The following is a 23,094-nucleotide window of genomic DNA, read 5'->3' as shown; positions in this document are numbered from 1 at the left end:
ACAACAACTAAATGCGAACACGTACGATATAGTTGCCAGAAATAAATGCCACCGAGTCAGTGATGGTAAGTGGGAAAAGGCAGAAAGTCCTCACCGCTAAAAAGGCCAAAATGCGGCCGGCCGCCCAGACCAGCGATTGAGAGACAGGACTCGGAAGGGAAGTGTAACGTGTTGACGACAGGGGTTAGTTTCGTCATACGAGAATCCACGGCAGATAAGGTTGCCAAACCCGGATATCCCCACAAAGGTTGCGGGCGGGATAAAACTACTTAAAAAGGTTTCGCCTTCTATGATTCAAATTTGGAGCATCGGAATTTCAATCATAGAAGGTGAGGAGAGCGATGCTACCCTTTTATCGTAGTTAGCCTGAATCCTGCAGGATTTTAGGTAGGACTTTCTACTTTTAGGCTGTTTAAAAAAAGGGAACATTTATGAAAATACCGAAATAAAAAATTATAATTAGAAAAATGCCGAACCTTTGAATTTATTTGCAAAAATACCGGATTTCAACGTTTACCTCTCCACGTTGGAACAGTCAACTCCTCCGTCAGCTCAATCTGGTGCCACGCTATTTTATTTTTTTAAACTAAAAAATTTCTCATTTTCGCTTTCTTCTTCCTTGTTTCTCTTCCTACTCGACCTCCTTTGGCCCCGTCTTTCCGGTGCTAATCTACGGAGCTCCTCCACCACGATTTCTCCTTTTGACACGATTTACAGAGTCGTGGTAAATAATTCAGGCATTTTTCACAGTTAGAAGAGCTGTTCAATGATCATCGCATCGCCTACCGTCGGAACTCAGAAAGGCATCACCTCGGATGACAGCGATGATTTCGATGCGGCCTCTCTTTCTGGCTGCTACCTCTCTTCTTGTTCGGTCTGGTTTCTTCGCTTGAGATGTGTCCTGTACATTCCAAATTTTAAGTGCTGAAGCACTAAGCTCGTAACATCTTAATAGCAGATGAGGCTTCTGGTAGCAATGACAGTGCTACTATCAACGTCTGCATCAGGAACTGGTAGTTCTACTACTGGATCTGGTGTAGCAACAACCTTAACAACTACAGCAAAACAGAAAGAGAAGAAACAGTTAGAATTTTATACCAGTTCTCAGGATGGGCATTCTATGGAAATTAATATCAAGAAATAAATTCAGTCCATCTCCTTTATAACATGAAACGGCTAGGGAATTATTCACCATGATGTTTGTCTACAAAGCAAACACAATTAACTCTTGTCAATAGTTCTATTTTAAACCATTGAGGGAATAAATTTCACTCATGCCAGCTTTACTCAAGTAATGGCAAGCAATATCACTAAACTCCATTTCTTTCACGATGAAAGAGAAACGGAGACGATTAGCACCAGCAATCACTTCCAACAACAAGTACGATTAGATAGGGACATTTATTTATATTTTTTCAAAAAGCAAGTCTCGGGCTCCAATATACATTTAAATTTTTTTAAAAAATATATATCAAATAAATTATATATAAAATTATACATATATCTTACATAAAATTGGGAATGACCTCTACTTAAAATTGGGCATAAGGGTGGCATCGAATCTAGCTGAGTTCGAACCTTGCTCAAGTCGAGCTTGATTTAAATATTTTGAATTTGAGCTCGACCGACCTTATCCTCGAACCTAAAATTGTAATCGAACTCGAGCCTAATAATTTTAACCGAGTTCAAGCTCGAGCTCTAGCCGAGTTCAAGTTTATCCTACATTTAATACTCTATATAAAATATATGTGAAATAAATTATATATAAAATTATGCATATATTTAAAAATAATAATGATGGGGGAGGCTCATGATTGAATTTCAATAATAGATTAGAACGCACCAATATTAATTTTTTTTACTCCAAATGTTGTCTAGCTTATTTTGTAATTTTTGAATATGGCCATAAATTTACTATGGCCTCCTTAGTGCCCTGAGTTGAAAATTTATATTATAGGAAAAACTAGAAATGTTTTTCCTATGATACATATTTCCAAAAAAAACTTTAGATAAAATCCTATTACTATTAGTGACTTATTAGAAAATTACAAGAAATATTTTTAAATTTTCTTAGGAAAGTTAAATGGCTTCTTATCTAGGGAAATAAATAAAAATTAATAATAAATCTAATATATTACTATACTTATCGATAAATTTTGAATCAAATAAAATGTCAAACACAAAATTGTTATGAAAAATACCTCATGCTAAAAGTATTACAGCATCAACTATCAAATATTTATTCAAAAATTTTCTATATGGTTTTCTAGCCCATCTTGGCAGGAAAATCTTACTTAGAAAATTATATGAATTTTTTAATAAGAATTTTCAATTAGAAAAATATTTACAAAAAACACGAGACACTAATAGTCCCTAAAAACTTATTTTTACTAAAATGTATTTTCAATTTCTTTAAAAAAATCACTTTATGACCTCACACGTGTGAAATCATCTTCGCATGGGGAGAAATTATTTCTCCCCGGTATCTCTTATGCTGGTTCTGGTTTTCCACCGAGAAAACAAACGACGCCGAGGGAACTAGCAACGTCGGCGAGGAACTTTCGTCGGGGATAACAGTTGCGACGGAGGCGGCGACGGAAACAAAAGCGATGACAAACGAGGGGGAAGAAATCGATCGACAGCCACAGAATTGGTTGCGACAGAAAGGCAGAAGGCGGTCGACGACTATAGAGGTGGCCACAGCAGCGATCGGAGGGGCTCAGCGGTGACGAGGAGAGGAAGATTTTTTCCCCTCCGCTCGGCGCTCCGATCCCGCTCCCCGGTCTCAACTCCCTCGAATCTCGTGCCAACTCGCAAGCTTTCGAGCCGAACCTCGATTCGATTGAGCTTGACTCGTTAATTTAAACGAGACGATCCCGGATCTCGAACTTGGCTCGAGATTTGAGTATACCGAATCAAACTGAGCCATAATCGACTCAAGCTCAAGTCGGCTCGGTTCGAAGCCACCCCAACGATTAGAGACTGAGTGCAAGCGAAGAAATCAAACCGAACAAGAAGAGAGGCCCATCGAAATCATTACTGCCATCTAGGTCGATGCCTTTTTGAGTTCCGATGGTAGGTGATGTTCTATAGCATTGGGCTGCATGATGTTTTGAAATCAATTTTAAGCAGAATAGCAAGAACCTATAGCATGTCTTATATGGGTCAATATATTGATTTGTTATTTTCAATTTTGGAAAAGGTATCGATGATATGGCAATAAACCTGTTTTTAATATTAATTTTATTATATTTTGTCATTTTTTGACTAATTATTGAATCCCAAAAGTTGGGAGTTAGAGTTTAATAACATGTCGCGAGTAGTTGATTGCTTTTAAAAAAGGACAATGCTTAATGAGCCTAATACATGAATTTATCCCTAAAATTATACTTTCTTTGTAGAGACAAAAATATTAATACACTACATGAAAATTTGTATAATTAGGTTCCCCTCCCTTCAATATTCGTAAATATGTATTTGATTTCTCTTGGTTTTAAATTCTCATTTTGGATAGTCCTTAGTGTTATACTTCAAATCATGATCTTCTAAACATAAATGAAATTCATAAAAATTGAAACTGAAATGTACCTCCCGTCATGGCCATCAATTTTCGGCGATTGTAGATGTCTAGTCTATTGCAGAGGTTTGTCCATGGCAACGTCCAAGCATCCCTCTGTTAGACCAGATGCAAGCTTAAACTCCCCATTTCCATCAAATAGAGGAGAGGTTGTAACTGCTACCTGTTACAACCGACGATCACCATCCACCTAGGAAACCGCCTAGTCAGTTATGAAAATTGACCTACATTCTCCCACTTGATCCATTCACATACTTAATATGTATTATTGAATATTGATACATCTTCAATAATGTTTCCCATGGATATAATATCCTTATACTCAAACAAAAAAGATTAAATTATATGAATCGTGGCGGTAAGTCCTTTAGAGCAAGTATTACCTTCTACGTATTACAATACAATTGTCTCCTTTAAAACAATGGGTTAACCCCCCAGCTAATAAGATGTCGACTTTGAATATTCAATCACTTTTGGATGATCAAATCGTCTGTAAGTAAGCTTGTAGTCTTTAGTCCCTTTAAGGTATCGCATGACTTTCTTTGCAATTTTCCAATGGTTCAAACCCAGATTATTTCGATATCTGCCTAACATTCTCATTGCATATGCTATGTGAAATCTTGTGCAAACCTGAGTATACATTAAACTCCCAATTGTGGAAGCATATGAAATGTTTTTCAATTAGTCCCTCTCTAAATTATTTTATGGACCTTGTTTTAAACTTAATTTATCACCTTTGACAATAGGTGCAACACCATACGAGCAATTATTCATACGATATCTCTCTAGAATTTTGTTTATATAGGTTTTTTGAGACAATCCTAATGTCGCTTGGGATATGTCTCTATCAAGTTTTATGCCATGACATAAGAAGTTTCACTCATATCTCTCATATCAAAATTCATCGAGATAAATAGTTTTACCTCATGAGGTAATCTTAAATCACTTAAAGCAAGTAGAATATCATCTAAATATAGGACTAAAAAAATTATTTTGCTCACTGACTTTATGGTATATACATCAATCCATGATATTCTCTCTAAAACCAAATGAATAAATAACATCATGAAATTTTAAATACCACTGACGGGAGGCTTGTTTTAGTCCGTATATAGAATTCTTAAGTCTACAAACCAAGTGATCATTCCCTTTTGAAATGAAACCTTCAGGTTGTTTCATGTAAACCTTTTTTCTAGTTCTCATTGAGGAAAATTGTTTTCACATCCACTTGATGTAACTCTATATCATAATTAGCTACTAATGTCATAATTATTTGAAATGAATCCTTCTTTGAAACATAAGAGAAGGTATCGTGATAATCAATTTTTTTGTTTAGTAAATCCTTTGGCTACAAGTATTGCCTTATATATTTCAATATTGCCTAAAGAGTTTATTATGGTTTTAAAACCCCACTTATAGCCAATGGTCTTCCTCAACAAAATCCCAAACTTGGTTTTTAGCCATCGAATCAAACTCTTCCTTCATGGCATCATTCCATAATGTGGATTTATGTCATCAATGGCTTGTGAAAACGTAATAGGATCATTTTCAGTACCAATGTCCATATCAGACTCTTGCAGATACACTTAATATTCTGAAGAGATTACAGGTTTCCTAACTCTTGAATATCTTCTTAATAGTACTTCAACATTTTCAGGTTGAAAATGTTGAGTAACTGGATTTATAGGATTATCCTCGTGATGAGATGGTTTGTCAAATATTGTTTGATTTTTAAGTAATCAAATCCTGATGATTATTCTGAATAACAACCAATTTCAATGAATTTGTAGGATCAGTTTGAGAACTTGTATGCTCCTAACAAACTAAGTTTAGAGGTAGGGAGCAGAGTGAGTGGTGCCCGAGATAATCTATTGGCAACGAATGTCACCCGAGATTAACCATTGTCGAATGCTTAGGTAATTTCAAGATAGTGACGATTTGATTCATCAAGCGGTTAAGGGAATTTTATGGTTAGTTCTTACTATTGCTTCACTTACGGCAATAACAGAATTTGTCTCTTTAGAATGCACAGTTAGCTACATACCCTTTTGGAGCTGGGTGACGTGAGAAGTGCGCCTTGAAGCAATTCTCTTCTTAAATCATAATTTTCTACAAATCCATAAGTGTACTCCAAGTCCCAAGCTTGCCTTCTAGTTTAACCTCAAGCCCCCTATTTATAGAAATTGGTCACTAGCTAGTTTAACCACGTAACACAAGATGAAGTGCTGCTCTCTGTCAATTGTCCTCCTCCTTGGTCTCTGCTTCTATCCCAGGGCAGGCATAGCCGACAGTGAAGCCATTCAAGATTTCTGTCCAGCTGCCAACCCTGCAGAAAAGAGCATCTTCATCAATGGTTTCTTATGCAAAAACCCAACCACCGTCTCTTCTGTCGATTTCAAGAGCTCGGACTTAAACCATGCTGGAAATACGGACAACTTTCTCCAATCATCCGTAAACTTGGTTACTGCGGCAGACTTCCCCGGACTCAATACACTTGGCCTATCCATTGCAAGAACAGACATGGCCGTGGGCGGAATGGTTCCGCTCCATTCTCACCCGAGGGCCTCGGAGATGTTGTTTGTGAGCACAGGAATTGTTATTGCCGGCTTTGTCGACTCGAAAGGCCGCGTCTTTAATAACTATCTGCGTGCGGGAGACGTAATTATTTTCCCAAGAGGGTTACTCCATTTCAGCTTGAATGGAGGGTTTGAGCTTGCGACTGCCTTCTCTGTGCTTAACAGCCAGAATCCTGGCTCGGTGAGGGTGGCCGATACCCTGTTCTTCAATGATTCCGAGATGGTAGAAAGGGTTATGAGGAGATTGGTCGGTCTTTCGGCGTCTGGTATTGCTGAGATCAGGAACGGTACTCAGGTTGATTAGTGATGAATCTCACACCATTGTTTCGCATTTTTAGCACGATGGATCTGGCATTTGAGCTGAGACTTGTAAACAAACATTATTCTGATTTGACTCAGTTGCCAATAAAAGTACATTTCTCAAGTTCGTGTCCGAGATGATTAAAACTTTCCTTGTATTTCATGCAATATTTTCTGATAGTTAATGTGATGGGATGAGTTCTAGAACATGGATTATCTCACATTTATTTGAGAGCACTTTTTCTTTTTTAAATATGAGCTTGAGTATGAAGTCATGGCCATGATTAAGATTTGAAATATCACGGATATACGTGAGATAATACTGCCAAAAATAAATACTGTACGTCACTATCAGTAATTTTTTATTAGCTTTAGATATACGTGTTTAATGACGACAAAAACACGTTATCCTAAGTTGCCTCGTCATGTGAACTGACAGATTTACCCCTCCTGTACTTTTTCTTGTCCTTTCCTTGTGAATTGTGATCGCGAGGGGAGAACATTTTCATGGTGTACAGGCTGGTTTCTTTCCCGCGTTTATCATCAAATTTAAAGATCTGAAATTAGTCGGCTTGCCGCATTCTGGCAGGAGGAGAAATCCCATTTTCTCAGAGCACACCAGTAATGATGCTTCTCTGTTTCTTTCTCGATATGCGAAGCTTACTCCTTCCACTGCTCAGAGATTTAAAACAGGTGAAGATGCTTCTCTTGCTCCCTGAGTTTCTTTTCTCTACGCCGCATAGGTTTTCCTTCATCAATTTGGTCTCCTAAATTCTTTCTTTGAAGAAGCTTATCGGTAACGCCGAGCTATTCTTTGTTTTCTGCGGTAAGTGTCTGCTGCAACTCGCGAATCTCTACACAATCTCGTGTGGAGGAACAGACGGAAAAGCAACGGTTCTCAAAGATCGAGTCGGGTTGTGCTATTTTCAGAAAAGCTGAAATTCTAGCTCTGATGAGGTATGTGAGAGAATCGTGAGTGTTCATTGGATGTTAATTGCCTTCTGAATATCTAGATTGTGGCTTTTCGAGCTGTTTTACAGTTCAGCTCTCCCTATAGCTCACATAAGAATGTCAGTAAACCTATCTAGAAAAACAATTACATCGGTTTTTGTTTTTTTTAGATTTCTCTATGGTAAGAGAACAGAAGGCGGAAAAAGTAGCTAAACTGGCTTGCTTTTCTTTCTTTTCATTGCATTATAATACTGTCAATTACAACAGGGATTAAGTCTATGTGAGATGTTTCTTGTTATTTTAAATTTCATATATTACTGATCAGAATATTGATTTTATCAGCTGAAGTTCGATTATATTCCAAGAGGAAATTTCAATCTGCGTGATTTTCATCATGCTGTTAGTAACTTGCCAACTGACGGCTTTTCAGTCGACTCGATTGAACTTAAAGCAAGATCTAGGTAACCGACTTTCTAAGAGCGAAATTTTATGGTGTATACATTCGGTAATCACCGTGTATGTTCTTCCTCCTTTTATTGGTCTTCTTTCATCACTAAACGTCATCGAAGTCAGTTGAGTTTGATCAACCAAAGTTAGCAAAAAGGTGAATGTTTTTGTTTTGTTTGAAAATTAAATCTAGCAAAATTCTCTGATTGCTATAAAGCTTGAGTCTACAAGTAACTAGGTGGCTCATCCGAATGATGGTTTTTTCAACTATTTGCTCTGCAACATTAAGTTCGGGTTCCGGATGAAAGCTTTAACAGATGAATTATGTTGCGGTGCTGCTCAACTGCTTGCAGAGGCAACTTTTTCCAGGCTTCTCAGTAAGGAAATGTTGTATTCTCGGGGCTGCAAAGACATCCTAAGAAAAGTAATTTTTATCAGCTTGTGTCTACCAAAAATTGTTGATCCCATCCAGAAGATTCTAATGGTACGGCAAACGATACTCTTCTCGATAGCTTGACTAACAAATCGAAGGTATTGTGACCTGGTGAAAATTATATCACAGGAAGCAGCAGAGAAATGTGTTTCACTAGAGTTTCTGCTACTGGAGCAAGAAGTTCATGAGGACAAGCCTGACAATGTCAAGGAATTTTCAAACAGTATTTCTGAAATTGACAACTGCTGGCTCAGAAGGTTCTTTCTTGGTAAGATTAATCTGATCAACCGAATAGAAATTCTCTTTGTGTTGCTATTAATTTGTGAGATAGAGAAGCCTCATATAGCATATTAGTATTGGACCGTGTTGGAAGCAATAGTGGGCGAGCAACTCAAAGAAAAAGGAAGAAGAAAAAACAAAGCAGAGACAAAAGAAAAGGAATTTATTTAATACAATTGCGTGCTCTATTTAAAAAACTTAAGTACATGGGTATTTATACTACTTAAAAGATACTAATCAATAGATACATCTTATCACTCCAAAAGTCACTAATCAATAGATGTATCTTATCACATCAAAAGACATTACTCAATGGATACATCTTATTTTCGGTTTTGTTGAACAACTTGTAGTAAATTGACAATAACTTCTTCTAGAAAACATCAATTCATGAATGGTCTGATTCACTGGAACCTAGACAGGTATAACTTTCCAATGACATATTATTTGCACTATTTAAATGAGGATAGACACTTCAAATGTTTCTTTGATTCCAGTCAAGTTTAATATCCAACACCCCTCTTAAACATGATATCTTTGCAACACCGATCAACATTCTTAGCTTTTGAAAACTTTCCTATTTGAGAGACTTTGTGAAAATGTCAGCAACTTGATCAAGTGACTTCACATATTCCATCTCAACTTCCATTTTTTCAACACAATCGGATGTAATGATATCTTGTATCAATATTCTTGGATTGATCATGAAACATTGGATTCTTAGCTAGAGCAAGTGTCGATTTGTTGTCTATCATAATCTTGGTTGTTTCATTTTGTTCTAAATGGAGCTCCTATAATAATCTTCTTAACCAAATTGCATGATAGGTAGAAGAAGTTGCAACAATATACTCAGATTCACATGTTGAGAGAGTGACTATGGGTTGCTTCTTGGAACACCAAGAAATTGCACTATTTTCCAAAAATAAGATAAACCCAGTAGTGTTTTTTCTATCATCAATATCTCTAGCATAGTCACTATCACAATACCCTCTCAACTTGAATTCATTTGAAGATGAATAGAAAATTCCATAGTCAAAGGTACCTTTGAGATAACGAAGAATCCTTGTAGCTGCTTTCATGTGCGTTTCAGAGGGATTTTCCATGAATTGACTCACAATTCCAATTGAAAACAAAATATCAAGCTTGGTACAAGTCAAGTACCTCAAACTTCCCACAAGGCTTTTGAATAAAGTTGGATCTATTCTTGCTCCATCATCCATTTTAGAAAGTTTCATGCCACATTTCATGGGGGTATTGGTGGGGTTATAGTTCACCATGTTGTATTTCTTGATCACTTCTTTTGCATAAACCTCTTGAGAGATGAAAATTCCACCCTCCATTTGCTTTATTTCAATTCCCAAGTAGTAAGACATGAGGTTCATGTCACTCATTTCAAATTCTTGAGTCATAGTCTTCTTGAAGTCTTCAAACATTCTTGGATTACTTCTTGTGAAAATAAGATCATTCACATCGACACAAACAAAAAATAATCCTCCATTTTCTTGTTTTCCATAAAGTGCATATTCATGCATTCACCTAGTAAAACCATTCTCTTTGAAATACTTATCAAGATGGCTGTACCAAGCTCTTGGCGCTTGCTTGAGTCCATACAAAGCCTTCTTCAATTTTAGCACTTTGTCTTGATAGCCTTTAACAACATATCCTAATGGTTGTTCAATGTAGACCTCCTCTTTTAGATAACTATTTAGAAAAGCGGACTTTACATCCATTTGATGAATCTTCCAATGATTTTGAGCTGCATGAGAAATTAGCAATCGGATCGTCTCTAGGCAAGCAACAGGAGCAAATACTTCTTCATAGTCAATGCCTTGTTTTTGCTTGTACCCCTTAGTAACTAAACTCGCTTTGTATCTCTCTACCTTCCCCTTGGAATTCTTCTTAGCTTTGAATACCCATTTAACTCCAATAGCCCGATGACCACTTCGAAGAGAAACAAGTGTCATTTTTTTCAATGGCTTGTGTCTACCTTTTCTCTTTTACAGCTTCTTCAAAACTCAAAGGTTCATCATTAGAGAAAAAAACAAAATAAGTTTTCATCTTCTAACCTTTAGTTTCATTGTAGATGTCTTCAAGGTTCTGATATCTTTGAGGTTCTTCACTCGAGCATCCTTCACTTGAGCAAGATGAAGGTGAAAAAAATGACGATGATGCTTGAGATAATGTATTTGGTGAGGTTGGAGGAGTAATTTCACCTTGAGTTTGTTGCACTGCAGACTCTTCTTCTTCAAAGTATGGAAGAAAATCATAGACTCCTTCCTCATTATCAATCCAATCCCAAGAAGTATCTTCTTCAAACTCAACATCTCTACTTACTAGAATTTTATTATTGCTAGGATTGAAGACCTTGTAGCCTTTTGAATTTTCGTCATAGCCAATGAACACAAACTTCTTGCTTCTATTATCGATCTTAGATCTCTTTTGTTCTGGAACATGAACAAAGGCTACTGATCCGAAACCTCGCGAGTGTGATACATTTGGCTTCCGTCCACTCCATGCTTCTTGCGGCGTTACATTCTTTAAACTTTTTGTTGGTGATCGATTTGATAGATAGACAGCACAGGCAACAACTCTTGCCCAAAATTCTTTTGGCATCATCTTGCTCTTTAACATTGTTCTATCCATGTTGAGGATTGTTCTATTCTTCCTCTCTGCAACTCCATTTTGTTGTGGCGATCTAGGAACTGTTAAAGGGCAACGAATTCCATGTCTTTCACAAAAACTCTTGGATTCATTGGAAGTGAATTCTTCTCCTCTATCGGTTTGTAGTGCTTTATTCTCATAACAATTTTCTTTCTCAACTCGAACTTTAAACTTTTTGAATGCCTCAAAAGTCTCACTCTTGTACTTCAAAAAATATATCCATGTTTTTCTAGAAAAGTCATTAATAAAAAGGATAAATTAAGAGTTTTTACCAAGAGATTGAGGCTTGATAGGACCGCATACATCAGCATGGATTAGTTCAAGTGGACTCGTGGCTCTTCTAGTGGATTGTTTCGGAAAACTCTTTCTTGAATGCTCGCCAAGTAAGCACGCTTCACATACTTGATTGGGAAACTTTTGGAATGCCCTTCACCATATTCTTTTCTTCCCAGTCTGTAAGACCTCCAAAGTTTTGATGACCAAATCTCATGTGCCAAATCCATGATGGATCTTTCACACAAGCTTTTAAATACATTGCTCCAATGTTCTTCATATCAAGCATAAACATTCGATTCTTTGTCATTGTGACCTTAGCAATAAGATTGGCTTCTCGATCTCTAAGCCAAAAAAGCGATCTTCCATGGTGTTTTTGTAGCCACTCTCCAAAAATTGCCCAATACTCAAAATATTACTTTTTATCTTGGGAATATAATAAACATTATGAAGAATTTTCTGGCCACCATTTTTCATTTGAAATAAGACTGTACCTTTGCCTTTAATTTCCACCTTTGTATCGTCACCAAAACGTACATGGTCCATTAAGTTATTGTCAAGTTCCACAAATTTGCTTCTATCACCTGTCATGTGGTTGCTAGCACCATTATCAAAGTACCATGTACTATTTTCTCCCGTGGGCTCATCCTTTAGTGAAAGGAATAATGTAGGCTCCTCAACTTCTTCCTTGTGCTCAATTAATTTTGACTCTTCATCTACTTTCTTGAATTGATACTCCCATGAGTAATGTCCGTATTTCCCACAAGAATAACATTCAATTTTGGATTTGTCAATTCTTACCTCCTTATTTTTCCAATAGTTGCCTCCATTGTTACCTCTTTCTCTTCCTCTTCCACGACTTCTTTGAGAAGTCTGGTTTCTATTCTCAAAAATAGAATTTTGCTCATCATTACCTCTTCCTTAACTACGTCCACGCCCACGACCTCTACCACGTCCTTGACCTCTTCCACCTATCAAAGTGTTTTCACTTTTAGATTTGAGAGATAATTTTGCTTGCAAGGCTTGCTCAACTTGTTCTTGTTTACTTCGATTCATTCTCTCCTCATGGGCTCGTAGTGACCCATTTAATTCATCAATAGACATGATCTCCATGTCTTTAGGCTCTTCAATGGCTACCACCACATGATTGAATTTTGTGTTGAGAGAGCGTAGAATCTTCTCAACAACCCGAACATCTTCAATCTTTTTTCCAAGCCTTTTCATTTGATTCACTACTGCTAAAACTCTTGTGAAGAAATTTGAGATAAACTTGCTCTCCTTCATCAAAAGTGATTCAAACTCAGCCCTTAGAGTTTGAAGACGTACCTTCTTAACTCTGTCAACTCCAATGACAGATTTTTGAAGAGTATCCCATGTTTGTTTGGATTTGGTGTCGTTGGCAACCTTCACGAACATGTCATCATCCAAACCTTGATGAATGACAGTAAGTGCACATTGATCCATCTTGTTTTTTTCTCCAAAGCTCCCTTTTCATTTGTTGGCAAAGCCACTTCATTTTCTTGTTTTTCAAAACCTTTCTCAACTATCTCCCATAATCCTTGAGAGCCAAGGATAACCTTCATCCGAATTGACCAACTCTTATAGTTGGTTTTGGATAATTATAGATATTGGAAAGAAAGATATGCTCCCTTTGAACTCATTCTCTTAACCTCGCTCTGATACCACTTTGTTGGAAGCAATAGTGGGCAAACAACTCAAAGAAAGATAAAGGAAAAAGAAAAAACAAAGGAGAGATAAAAGTAAAAGTATTTCTTTAATACAATTGCTTGTTCTATTTACAAAGCTTGAGTACATAGGTATTTATACTACTCAAAAGATACTAATCAATAGATACATCTTATCACTCCAAAAGTCACTAATCAATAGATGTATCTTATCACATAAAAAAATATTAGTCAATGAATGCATCTTATTTTCAGTTTTATTGAACAATCTGTAGTAAATTGATAATAGCTTCTTCTAGAAAACATCCATTCATGAATGGTCTGATTCATTGGAACCTAGACAGGTATAGCTTTCCAATGACATATTATTTGCACCATTTAAATGAGAATAGACCCTTCAAATATTTCTTTGATTCCAGTCAAGTTTAATATCCAACAGACCGTCCTAGAGCTTCTCAGAAGCTGCTTTAGTTCTCATACAATTCTGAAATACATTCTGCTTGTAAGAAGATTAATACCTGTCTTAAATGCTGTAGATACATGGGTTTTGGCCGGGCTTGTAAAGAGGTGGGTTCAGGAGGTCAAGGATGAAGGGGAAGATTCACGACAAGCTATCTTCGTCTTCAAGAATAAACTTATTGGCTGCACAAACCAGCTCTGCTGCAGTTTATTTTCTTTCACCAAGATGACTAACAATTTTAACTTGTGTCCATCATGCAGGTGCCATGGCTTGCCTACCGAGGGAAGTAAAAGGCCAACATGTGACATGTCATGTCGGACAATGCAATGATGGTTAGTGAACATACATTGTTGTTTCTACCCTCATTCCAGAGCTACCTGAAGCTTCTTTTAGTTGCTTCTCCAATTACTTTTAATATCTTGGAGCGTACCAGTTTGGCTTCTCTTAGTGAAGGTAACTAACTTTACACCATTGTCGTTCTGGATACCACATTTCTACAGTTCCAAAATGCAGTCGTAGATTATGACTGTTAAGCAACTTCAATGTTCTGAAAATAGTCTATGCCTTCAAATGGAGTGTTTGTCATCGATACTTTTCTGTTATGTGCCTCAAATCACACTTCATTTTATGATGAAAAACACGGAACGTGCTTGGGTTGTTATGCAGCTGTTATGATTGGAAATTCATACATTATGACTCCGATGCAATGTCATGAGATGGAAGCTGCTTCAGATGAAAGCTATGATCCAGAGTTAAATGTCCAACGTGAGTAGACCTTTGATATTTTGTGCATTCTGCATTCCTTCAACAGTTTCTATGGTTTATTCATGCTTTTTGAAGCTTTATTTGTATGGTGACCTCTCAGACGTGAATACTTGCTCGTGGTAAAAATGCTTCATGACTTATTTCATTATGAATGCAGTTTTTCATGGGCTTTCAAGGGCTCTTCATTCCTTGGATGAAGGTTTATTGTGCTCTTCAAACTGTAACACTGAAACGATGAAAGAAACAACTTTCCAGTGCTTTTATATTCTTCTGCCTTCTGAGAAAGGATCAATGCTCTTAAGAGTAAGTGTAAATGTTTTGCCTTCTAGTAACTTACACACGGCTTCATGTTGCAGTGTTTGTTTAATCGATAACTCTTTTTGATGTTTTTAGAGGTGGCAGGATCAGAGGAAATTTTGTTATTTCCTGGTAGCACTGGATTTGATTGTTTCTTGCCGAAGGAGATACAGGACTCCGTTCTAGCCTCTTTAAAAAAAAATATTAGCTTAGTTTTTTTAGTCTGTTTTTACTTGTACAAAGAAATAGTAGTGCAATAAATGCAGACACTGCAAGCAGTGCACGATCGTAAATTCCATTTATTGGCCACTTATTGAACAAATCCTTATGTTTGACTTGGTTATAAACCGTGCTTCAGGAAGCTGTGTGATTATAACCAACAAATAATCTCTTTGGCTTCTTTAGCCCTAAATTTCCATTTTTTTTTTTGTCATACGCCTATGATCACTGACCGAATAACTTCTGTTTTTTTTCTTTCCTGAGATGGAATTAAGAGAATACAACCCACTTCTTCATGAGAGGGGGTTCCACACAAAACTAAACTGCCTAGTAAAAGAGAGCCTGCACTTCGGGTAATCCTTATTTCTTGATTACATGTTTAATAGAACTGCTATCCTGGTAGGATGTTCAACAATGTTACTTCAGTGGATGAGATATGGTCTGCCAGAACATGCACCAGCCACTCTGTGATATTGGTCTCCCTATGTCAACTACCCATGATGTCCTCCCCGAATTTTCTATTGAAACACCTGAAATCTTACTTTTCGCTCACCTAAGGCACAAAGTCGCAGACCATCCATACAGAGTCTTCCAACAAGTTCAAAGGAGAATTCAGAATTGTCTGCAGAAGAAGACAACACAAGTGCCAAAGTTGCCAAAGAATGGGGTCAGTTGATCGTGCATGAAGTTAGAGGGACTTTTCCTACTACCCTTTCCACTCCTAGCTTTATGCATTCTGTTTTAACATCAGATGATAAACCTTTGGATGAGAAAACTTCGAGAATTTTGAAGAGACTGGAGGCACCAAAGAAGCATAAACCGAGATGACAGTCTCCTTCAATTTTAACCGATGCAAATACTGAGGTATGCGGTCCAATTAAGAAGCCTGTACTGCCTTTTGAACTAAACTGCGCGACGGACCAGGGAATGAGCCAGACCCAGCCAACGAAACCAACATTTCAAAACCTGAAATGGAAGCTGAAAATGAATCGACGTTGCCTTCCCGGATTGAGTGCGTGAGATGGAGGTGATTTCTTATTTCTCTGTTCATGATGGAAGCTTGTAAACAATGTAGACGGATAATTTTTTTCTGTTTGTCTATAGGAAGGGGCGTGCCACTCAAATGTGATGATTTCCGTGTCTAATTGCACTAGCGAGAAGTGAATAGACCCTGTCAGGCTCCTATGTGCCCGGGCAAGTCCAAGTTTAGTGGGTTCAGTCTCTGTCCTCAGAATCATCTGCACTGCTCCTCTAAATCCTCTCTGAGAAGTTGTTTTACATTTTTGAACCATGGGAACCAGGCGGGTTTCCCAGCCGAGGGTTTTCTAATTCCCAAGCTAAATAGGGAACCAGATAGTGAAGCCAGATCGACTACTTGATCCGATCCCAGATTAAACTCTATAAGAATGGCTCTGAAATTGGCAAAACATTGGGAATCTGAGTTGGATTATGAATAAGAAATATGAGATTTTAAAACATTTATGCAAAAAGAAAGAGAATATGAATTATCCAGCAACTAATGGTGGTTTAGGTCTTAATACTCACTAGTGAACGATAATGAAACCACCATTTTTATTCATCTGAATAAACTTCAGGTATTATTTCAGTTTCCACGGATGTGGTCATGGTGGGTGCTTCAGTACGACATAATGTATAAACTCTGATAGTTTCACATTTGAATATAGTCTGCAAAACATATATTTTTGTTTTGAATTTTGGCCTCGATGTGAACGCCAAGTTATCTCCAATGGCATAGAGAGAACGATTAGAGTTACTAAAATGGAGATGAATCTCATTAATTTTTTTCATGTGATTCTAGTGAACCAACTAAATGCTGAGTACTTGTATACTAGTAAATTTTATCTTGATATGAACATCCATTACGTGATGGCCATGTTACCTTCTCAAGGTGACTTTAGTTTGTATATTAAAAAGAAACCAAGAGGTTGACTGATTTGTTTAAAAAGAGCCTAGGACCTTGGGGTTAGTTTGAGGGACAAAAAATAGTGTCATTATTTAACCTGGCCCAACTTGGTCTGGATATTATTCCGACCTAGATCAAATAAAGTTACTCGTGTTCATTAATTACATGTATCTTTTTTTTTTTTAAATGTTTTGAATTTTTATAGTGAAATTATTTAGTGCAATTCAGAATGAGATCGAATCAGCTTGTTCGATCAAATTGAATCAGAATGTGAAGACCATTGAAAGACATCTTTTTTTTTTGTGACATCTCATTCAAGGTCCCATTCGATCCCAACAGTCCCACGTATCATTCCAGTTCAATGTGGTTGAACTTAGTGACCTTATTTTTAAACCATGTTGAAATTCATCATCCATCTTAACTGATATGTCATTGCATGATTCAATGAATACAAAGTAGAAGATGACCCAGTTGATTGGACTTTTATGGCTAAACAGTTCTTTGCTTTTCATGCCACCAAGGATGAGAAGGTACTGTTAGCATCTTTTCACGTGGAAGGGGATGCCAATGAATACAAAGTAGAAGATGACCCAGTTGATTGGACTTTTATGGCTAAACAGTTCTTTGCTTTTCATGCCACTAAGGTTGACCAGAAGGTACTGTTAGCATCTTTTCACTTGGAAGGGGATGCCAAAAGATGGTTCTAGTGGTACAACAAGACCATCCCGAGTTTGTCCAAGTCTTATGTGTTAGCTTTGGGTTAACTCTGTATCAAGACTTTGACTCTCTCTCTTAGCCAAACTTCGGTAGACCAGCTCAGTTAAGGACTACCAAGCTGAGTTTGAATGAGTTGCCAATAGAGTCCAATGGCTAGAAAACATACAAGTGGAAAGTGAATTTACTCATGCCTAGGAATTGGAATTCAAGAGGAAAACGAAGGCAAGTCGAGAAGTCGCCCCACTGAAATCCCAAGACGTCGTGGAGAGGAAAGAGAAAACTGCTTCACAATAATCCAAAAGGGTGAGATTTTAGCCCCTTTTTGCTTGAGTTTATTGCTCTTATGTTCATGCGAATACATATGGTTCCCGTATACTTCTAAAAATACGTCTACTTTTGACTTCTATGTTAGCCAGCTGTTGGTTTTTTCTTCTCCAGGCGTAACCACGTTTGATCGCGTGTACTAGTAGGCCACTCACGCGCTTCACCTAACCCACACAGGAATTTGGTGGGCCATCCCTCCACTATCCCTTCCTTTCTTTGTGGGTCCGTTTATTTGTTGCTCTCATCATCAGCGCACCAAGGAGATGGAAGGACAAATAGAAGGCAGCGGCTAGTGCCTAGAATAAGGAGTACACCCTGTACATGTTCAAGAGAGCTGATCTTTTGTTTAGAAATTTTCCTTGTGGAAATCGAATTTGGTGGGAGTCTTTCGAGAGAAATCCAGTGCAAGTTGCCGCAGCTCCTTCGTCGGTCCCGGCGGCCCGCAGTAGAAAACGCCTGCATTCACATTTCCCAGTAATTTATCGAGTTCAATGAAACGAGAAAAAAGTATGATGAATTAATGAAGGGAGAAGACGGGATTGAGAAGATGACTCACCGATTCGCGAGTCTTTGTGGTTGAGCGCGATTCGCTTGTAGACGTTTCTCCAGTTGGGCTTGGCGAAATGAGACTTGACGGAGGTGCCGGAGACGACGTCGACTCCGTTCTTGGCGTGGTTGAGGGATTGGAGCATGGCGATGAGGGCGGACCTGGCGTCGCCTTCCTCGTACACGCTCGTACAGTAGTTGTGGAGCTCAATCACGCCTTTCTGGTCTGCTGAAGCTACTTCGTTCATCACACCCTTGAACCAATCGAACGAACCCTGCTCCCGGGTTACCCAATAGAAATAAGCTCGCTGCGTCTTGAACTCCTTCTTCTTGGCGCTGTTAGTTCCGTGGCTACTGCCTCTCTCCAGCTCCGCCTCGTCTTCTTCCATGGCTTTCATGTTGTTCACGATGTCCTTCACGATGCTGATGAATGGGGTCGCCCCGATTCCCAAACCCACCAGAAGCACCACGTCGTACTTCTTGTAGTCCTGAGCCGGTGCTCCGTATGGTCCGTCTATCAGCACCCTCGGGAATCTGACATCATCCACAAAACCAGCATTGCTTCAGTCTAACAATCGCAACATTTATTGCCGCAAATAACAAGTGCAAAAGAGTACTGTAATTGATTTCATTATACGCTTGGATTTCTTACGTTGGGCTGTCTCCTCCATGCGTGTAATCCGCTCGGAGTAAGCCGCTCTTCCCGGCCGGCGGGGGTTGACAGACCTGGTTTTATCACGTCGATCAAGGTTAAGATTCAAGAATGTGGAAATTATATCTTTTTTATCACGTTCCTGTTTGAAATTCAAATTGACTACAAAAGTTTTGTTTACTTTTTCATTTACCGTGTTCTAAAGGATTGGGGGCGTACCTCGGAGAAGACGGTTTTCAGTTGAAGAGTCCAGTCACCGGCGGTTCGAATGTGGACACTTAGATGATCGTCTCCGGGAGCCGATGTGATTGAAAAAGGATGCCTGTTTATTTTATGTCAATCATTGTAATGTGAGCAGCAAATCCAAATTGAATACAGAGGTCTAATGTAATTAATAAAGATTAACATGTGTTTACCATTCGAAAGGCGAGACTGCTGCACAGTTAACAAACATGTACTGGCCACTCTTGTATTTGAAGCCTTGAGGTTTAGACATGTGAAGTGCCAAGACATTACCGGGATAAACAGCAACCTTGAATACAGAAGCAAGTGAAAGAAGTTAGACAGAATAACTAATAGTTTAATAACAAAATAATCTTGTTTGGCAAAGTTTATCAGCTTACTTTTAGGATCTTGACTGGTTTAATGCTAGATCTGAACGCTCTGATTAGCCTTTCACAAGCATAAAGAAGAATCGGAACTGCTAAATACATCCATGTCTGTAACATCAGAATGCTTATCAGTGTGATTCTTACTGTTTCCAGAACAATCCAATAAAAGACGGCATAGGTGAATGTAGCAACGGTGGTGGAGGAGGCAATGAACCTTACCGTTTTCTTGTACCAGTCACGTGTGAGGTAGAGTTTGATTCCATGGACAATGAGGAGGGTGTAAACGACGACGAAGAGATGGTGAGAGTACCAGAAGGCGTTAAAACCGGTGAGCTTCTGGAGTGGCCTGGGGAGCTTGAGCTTGTTACGACGGAACCATGGCGTTGCCAGTGTGAAAGCAATGGCCATAAGGACCACCATTACTATCCCCGTCCAGCCTTCGATGCCCTTAACAAAATGCCAGTAGTTAGAAGGCTGCTCTTCGCCGAAGAAAGGCTCCATTGGCTCATATTCTTCCTCAGTTGCGTGGAGAAGACGAGGAAAATCGCATGTCAAATGTGCAATCGCATGTAATCCAACTCCAATTGCGATTCCAGTTGCAATTACCTGACGTCAGATATTTTACATCCAAAAATGTTAGAACCCAGATGCAGGTTTTTTTCTTTTCTTGCTCTCTTCGGGTATCAATGTTTAATCTGGTTTGTCCGAATATATTACCTTGTGGAAGTTGAGGTTATCATCAAATGGAACTACAACACCGAGCTTGGTTTTGTTCCTGAGCCAGGTGATGGTATTCCGGCAGACTGGTAACAGAATCAAGGCCATGTTGAACTTAAGGGTCTCGGCCGCTCCTTTGGCAGTGCAGACGCAATAGCCCATAACGTCAAACGCAGCCTTGTTTTTGTACTGGACAAACTTATAGGCGAACAAGCCAGAACAGACTCCTAACCACAGCGCCAAAACCCAAATTCTTTGCCAGTTATCTTCTACAAAGTACTTGGTCTTCTGGTACCATCGTTTAATCGGATTGCTCTCTTTTGTAGGCTTCAGCTTCTGGCTCAGCATCTGGCTAAGGTTTCGGCTGTTGGTCGTTCCTCCTCTTATCGACTGGTTGGGGGCTTGCAGCAGCAAGGTCTCCAGGTTTTCAACCTGTTCTCGCAGTGCAATGATATTCCGTAAGATGAAGCATAGGAAAAGATTGAATTGGCTGGGCTTCTTTCTAAACAGGTTTATTCATTTTTACCTGAATGTAGCCAATATTATCTGGGTCGAGCTCCTCCATGATCAGTGCCGCATATTCTTCGGCCTGTTCTTGGATCTTCGACAGCTTGTTTGCAGAAGCACTTAGAGTGATAATCTACAAGAGAAAATTTTGTTAACGGTTTTTTCCTCCGAGTTCAAAATCGTCCGAGTTGGTAAGCTAAACCGAGTTTTTCTGTCGCATACCTCTTTGACCTCTTCTTCAGTGATTCTTCCATCGGCGTTTTTGTCCACCCTGCATGATGCGCTACCAGTGAGTTGACCCTCTAATGTGTTGTTTAAGATAAAACTGATAGCAATGAGAGCAGGGAAACGTTGGAATTAGAGCTTTACATGTCAAAAAATGTCTGTAATCTGGAGTCAAAACTCTGGTCGGCAATCTGTTCCCAGAACTCCTTCAATTCGGATATGGTGATGGAATTCCCCATAAGATTCCTCCTGCGAGCAAGTGCATCGAAAAGTTCTCCGGCGAACTCCTTGGATTCCTTCATTCCTGCAAACAAACCACATCAGATAATTTTCAGATGAAAGGAGATGAAAATATTTCTGACAAAAAAATCCGAAGGAAATGTTTGAGTGACTTGAGCCTGCCGCTCCCTAGTCGACTCGGAGATGGTGTTATTTGGCCTTTACCTATGCATTGCCCGAACAAGGCACGTGGGAGTTGCCCGTCGACTGCAAGCTCGTTGAACCGCTTCTCGACCGCCGTCCACCCTGCCCCGCCGTCAGTCTTGCTGATAAACTTCAAGCCCTTCAACGCGTGCGCCGCAGCTGACTTTGACCGGTCGATCCGGCCAGTCCGGTTCTTGATGGAGGCTAGGCGCTTCAGCTCCTGCGACACTTGCCTGATCCTGGAGGAGGCGGTCCGGATCACCGAAGACCCGAACGAGGACCTCTTCTCCAGCGTCCTCGCCAGAAGCGTCACCTCCGGGTCCTCTTTTTCCCCTCCCCCGGCGGCCTTGACGCTGTGGACGGCGACGGAGTCGTCACGGACATCCAGGGTGATCTCCACATAGGCATCGTCTGCTCCCGGCCCATTTCCGCCGGTGGTGATGACATTCGTTGTCTCCGGGATGTTGAATCGTGCGCTTTTCCGTCCACCACGTTTGTTGAGAGGCCCGCTCAGCGGACCGCTGAAGGCCACACGCTCGCTCCCCACACTCTCTGTGTCCGATTGGCTCTCAGCATACCCACCTCTGCCGTCGTCTATTCCCATTTTCTGCATCAAGGATATCTCTGTATACTTCTCCCCTACAGCTCACTCTGTGATCTTGAAAAGAAACGAACTTCCAGAGCAAATAATAAATCTGTTTCTTCCTGATCTTATTGAAACTCAAAAACCATCCGAATTCCGAATCGAAATGCAGAGGATTAACTCGAAAAACTTAAATCTCCCGCCGCTGGTACTCTGTTGTTGGAAAAACTACTCATAAACAGGCTTCAACGAAATTCAGCAACAAAATTTCCAAGAAGAAAGTTATAATTCTTCACTCGCTCAAGGCCTCAATCTCCTGCTAAGGTTCCAGACATGAGACAAAGAGCTATGAAACGGAGAAGAAAAGAGGAAGAGAGATTCTGAAAATGAGCGATGGTCATCATCGCTCATTTGGGTATATATCAGCTGGGAAAAGTTGGCTTAATTCTGGAAGGCCTTCGCGGTCAAACCACACCCACAATTCTTAATCAGGTGGCCTCAACCCACAGTAATACCGCTTTTAATATTAATCCAGGGTCAATGGACTCGATATGAGAGATCACCCGTCACCGTATGTAATTTCGTATATGGAAGACCAAAATGAAAATAGTCGGAAGTTTCTTCCCCATCATCGTTGCAAACAATTCTGCTCTCATCAGACCTCAAAGTACTTGTTTGACGCCGTATTCGCCTTCTTTAGACAACGTTTCACACAGAAGCGTCAATCCGCGCTCTCTCCCCCCACCCCCTACGTCCGTAATGCGCCTCCGCCCAACAATTTGCTTCCCGTCTCTTTCCCGCCATTTCAATCTTGTTTCCCTTGAATTCTTTTGTCTGCTTCCTGATGGAATTGGATCCAACCCGGACATTCAAATCCTTTACGCGTGTCTGAAACTTTCTCATTCATCTTAGTGTTTGTCTTTGTACAAAACGTCAAATTTT

General features: G+C 39.3%; 3 protein-coding genes across 4 annotated transcripts; 2 read left to right on the top strand and 1 right to left on the bottom strand.

Annotated features, from left to right (window-relative positions):
* Positions 1–5,794: 5,794 nt before the first annotated feature.
* On the top strand, positions 5,795–6,638 carry LOC137945264 (germin-like protein 11-1). Its single transcript, XM_068791068.1, has one exon. The coding sequence runs from the start codon at positions 5,795–5,797 to the stop codon at positions 6,455–6,457; it is 663 nt and encodes a 220-aa protein (XP_068647169.1). The 3' UTR covers positions 6,458–6,638.
* A 1,631-nt stretch (positions 6,639–8,269) lies between these two features.
* Positions 8,270–15,523, top strand: LOC137959841 (uncharacterized). Of its 2 annotated transcripts, XM_068807231.1 has the most exons (7): positions 8,270–8,335; positions 8,414–8,552; positions 13,719–13,749; positions 13,903–14,095; positions 14,309–14,407; positions 14,565–14,710; positions 14,801–15,523. In XM_068807231.1, the coding sequence occupies exons 4-7, from the start codon at positions 13,954–13,956 to the stop codon at positions 14,888–14,890; spliced, it is 477 nt and encodes a 158-aa protein (XP_068663332.1). In that variant the 5' UTR covers positions 8,270–8,335; positions 8,414–8,552; positions 13,719–13,749; positions 13,903–13,953; the 3' UTR covers positions 14,891–15,523. The 2 variants fall into 2 exon arrangements, with proteins under 2 accessions (XP_068663332.1, XP_068663342.1); XM_068807241.1 differs by lacking the exon at positions 13,719–13,749.
* A 2,361-nt stretch (positions 15,524–17,884) lies between these two features.
* LOC137957502 (respiratory burst oxidase homolog protein C-like) lies at positions 17,885–22,347 on the bottom strand. Its single transcript, XM_068805150.1, has 12 exons — positions 21,591–22,347; positions 21,291–21,450; positions 21,144–21,192; positions 20,941–21,054; positions 20,415–20,846; positions 19,917–20,303; positions 19,710–19,805; positions 19,503–19,618; positions 19,306–19,408; positions 19,087–19,160; positions 18,445–18,968; positions 17,885–18,344 (listed from the first exon to the last, which is right to left on the bottom strand). The coding sequence occupies exons 1-12, from the start codon at positions 22,180–22,182 to the stop codon at positions 18,235–18,237; spliced, it is 2,757 nt and encodes a 918-aa protein (XP_068661251.1). The 5' UTR covers positions 22,183–22,347; the 3' UTR covers positions 17,885–18,234.
* Positions 22,348–23,094: the final 747 nt, after the last annotated feature.

The sequence above is a fragment of the Aristolochia californica genome, unplaced genomic scaffold (genome assembly GCF_029961685.1).
Source record: "Aristolochia californica isolate CCGP_79_NKW_82.1479 unplaced genomic scaffold, dmAriCali1.0.hap1 SCAF_1, whole genome shotgun sequence".
Lineage (NCBI taxonomy): Eukaryota > Viridiplantae > Streptophyta > Magnoliopsida > Piperales > Aristolochiaceae > Aristolochia > Aristolochia californica.
Note: the sequence above shows the minus strand (reverse complement) of the source record. Positions and strands in the feature narration are given on the sequence as shown.

What these genes read in the sequence shown, in the direction of transcription:
- LOC137945264 (XM_068791068.1), top strand. Translation starts at nt 5,795, where the DNA reads ATGAAGTGCTGCTCTCTGTCAATTGTCCTCCTCCTTGGTCTCTGCTTC.
- LOC137959841 (XM_068807241.1), top strand. Translation starts at nt 13,954, where the DNA reads ATGTCGGACAATGCAATGATGGTTAGTGAACATACATTGTTGTTTCTA. An exon ending in TTTGGCTTCTCTTAGTGAAG is followed by an intron (nt 14,096 to 14,308) that starts GTAACTAACTTT and finishes GTTGTTATGCAG; the next exon opens with CTGTTATGATTGGAAATTCA. An exon ending in AAGGATCAATGCTCTTAAGA is followed by an intron (nt 14,711 to 14,800) that starts GTAAGTGTAAAT and finishes TGATGTTTTTAG; the next exon opens with AGGTGGCAGGATCAGAGGAA.
- LOC137957502 (XM_068805150.1), bottom strand. Translation starts at nt 22,182, where the DNA reads ATGCAGAAAATGGGAATAGACGACGGCAGAGGTGGGTATGCTGAGAGC. An exon ending in TTACAGACATTTTTTGACAT is followed by an intron (nt 21,193 to 21,290) that starts GTAAAGCTCTAA and finishes CGCATCATGCAG; the next exon opens with GGTGGACAAAAACGCCGATG. An exon ending in TGAAAACCGTCTTCTCCGAG is followed by an intron (nt 19,161 to 19,305) that starts GTACGCCCCCAA and finishes TGATAAAACCAG; the next exon opens with GTCTGTCAACCCCCGCCGGC.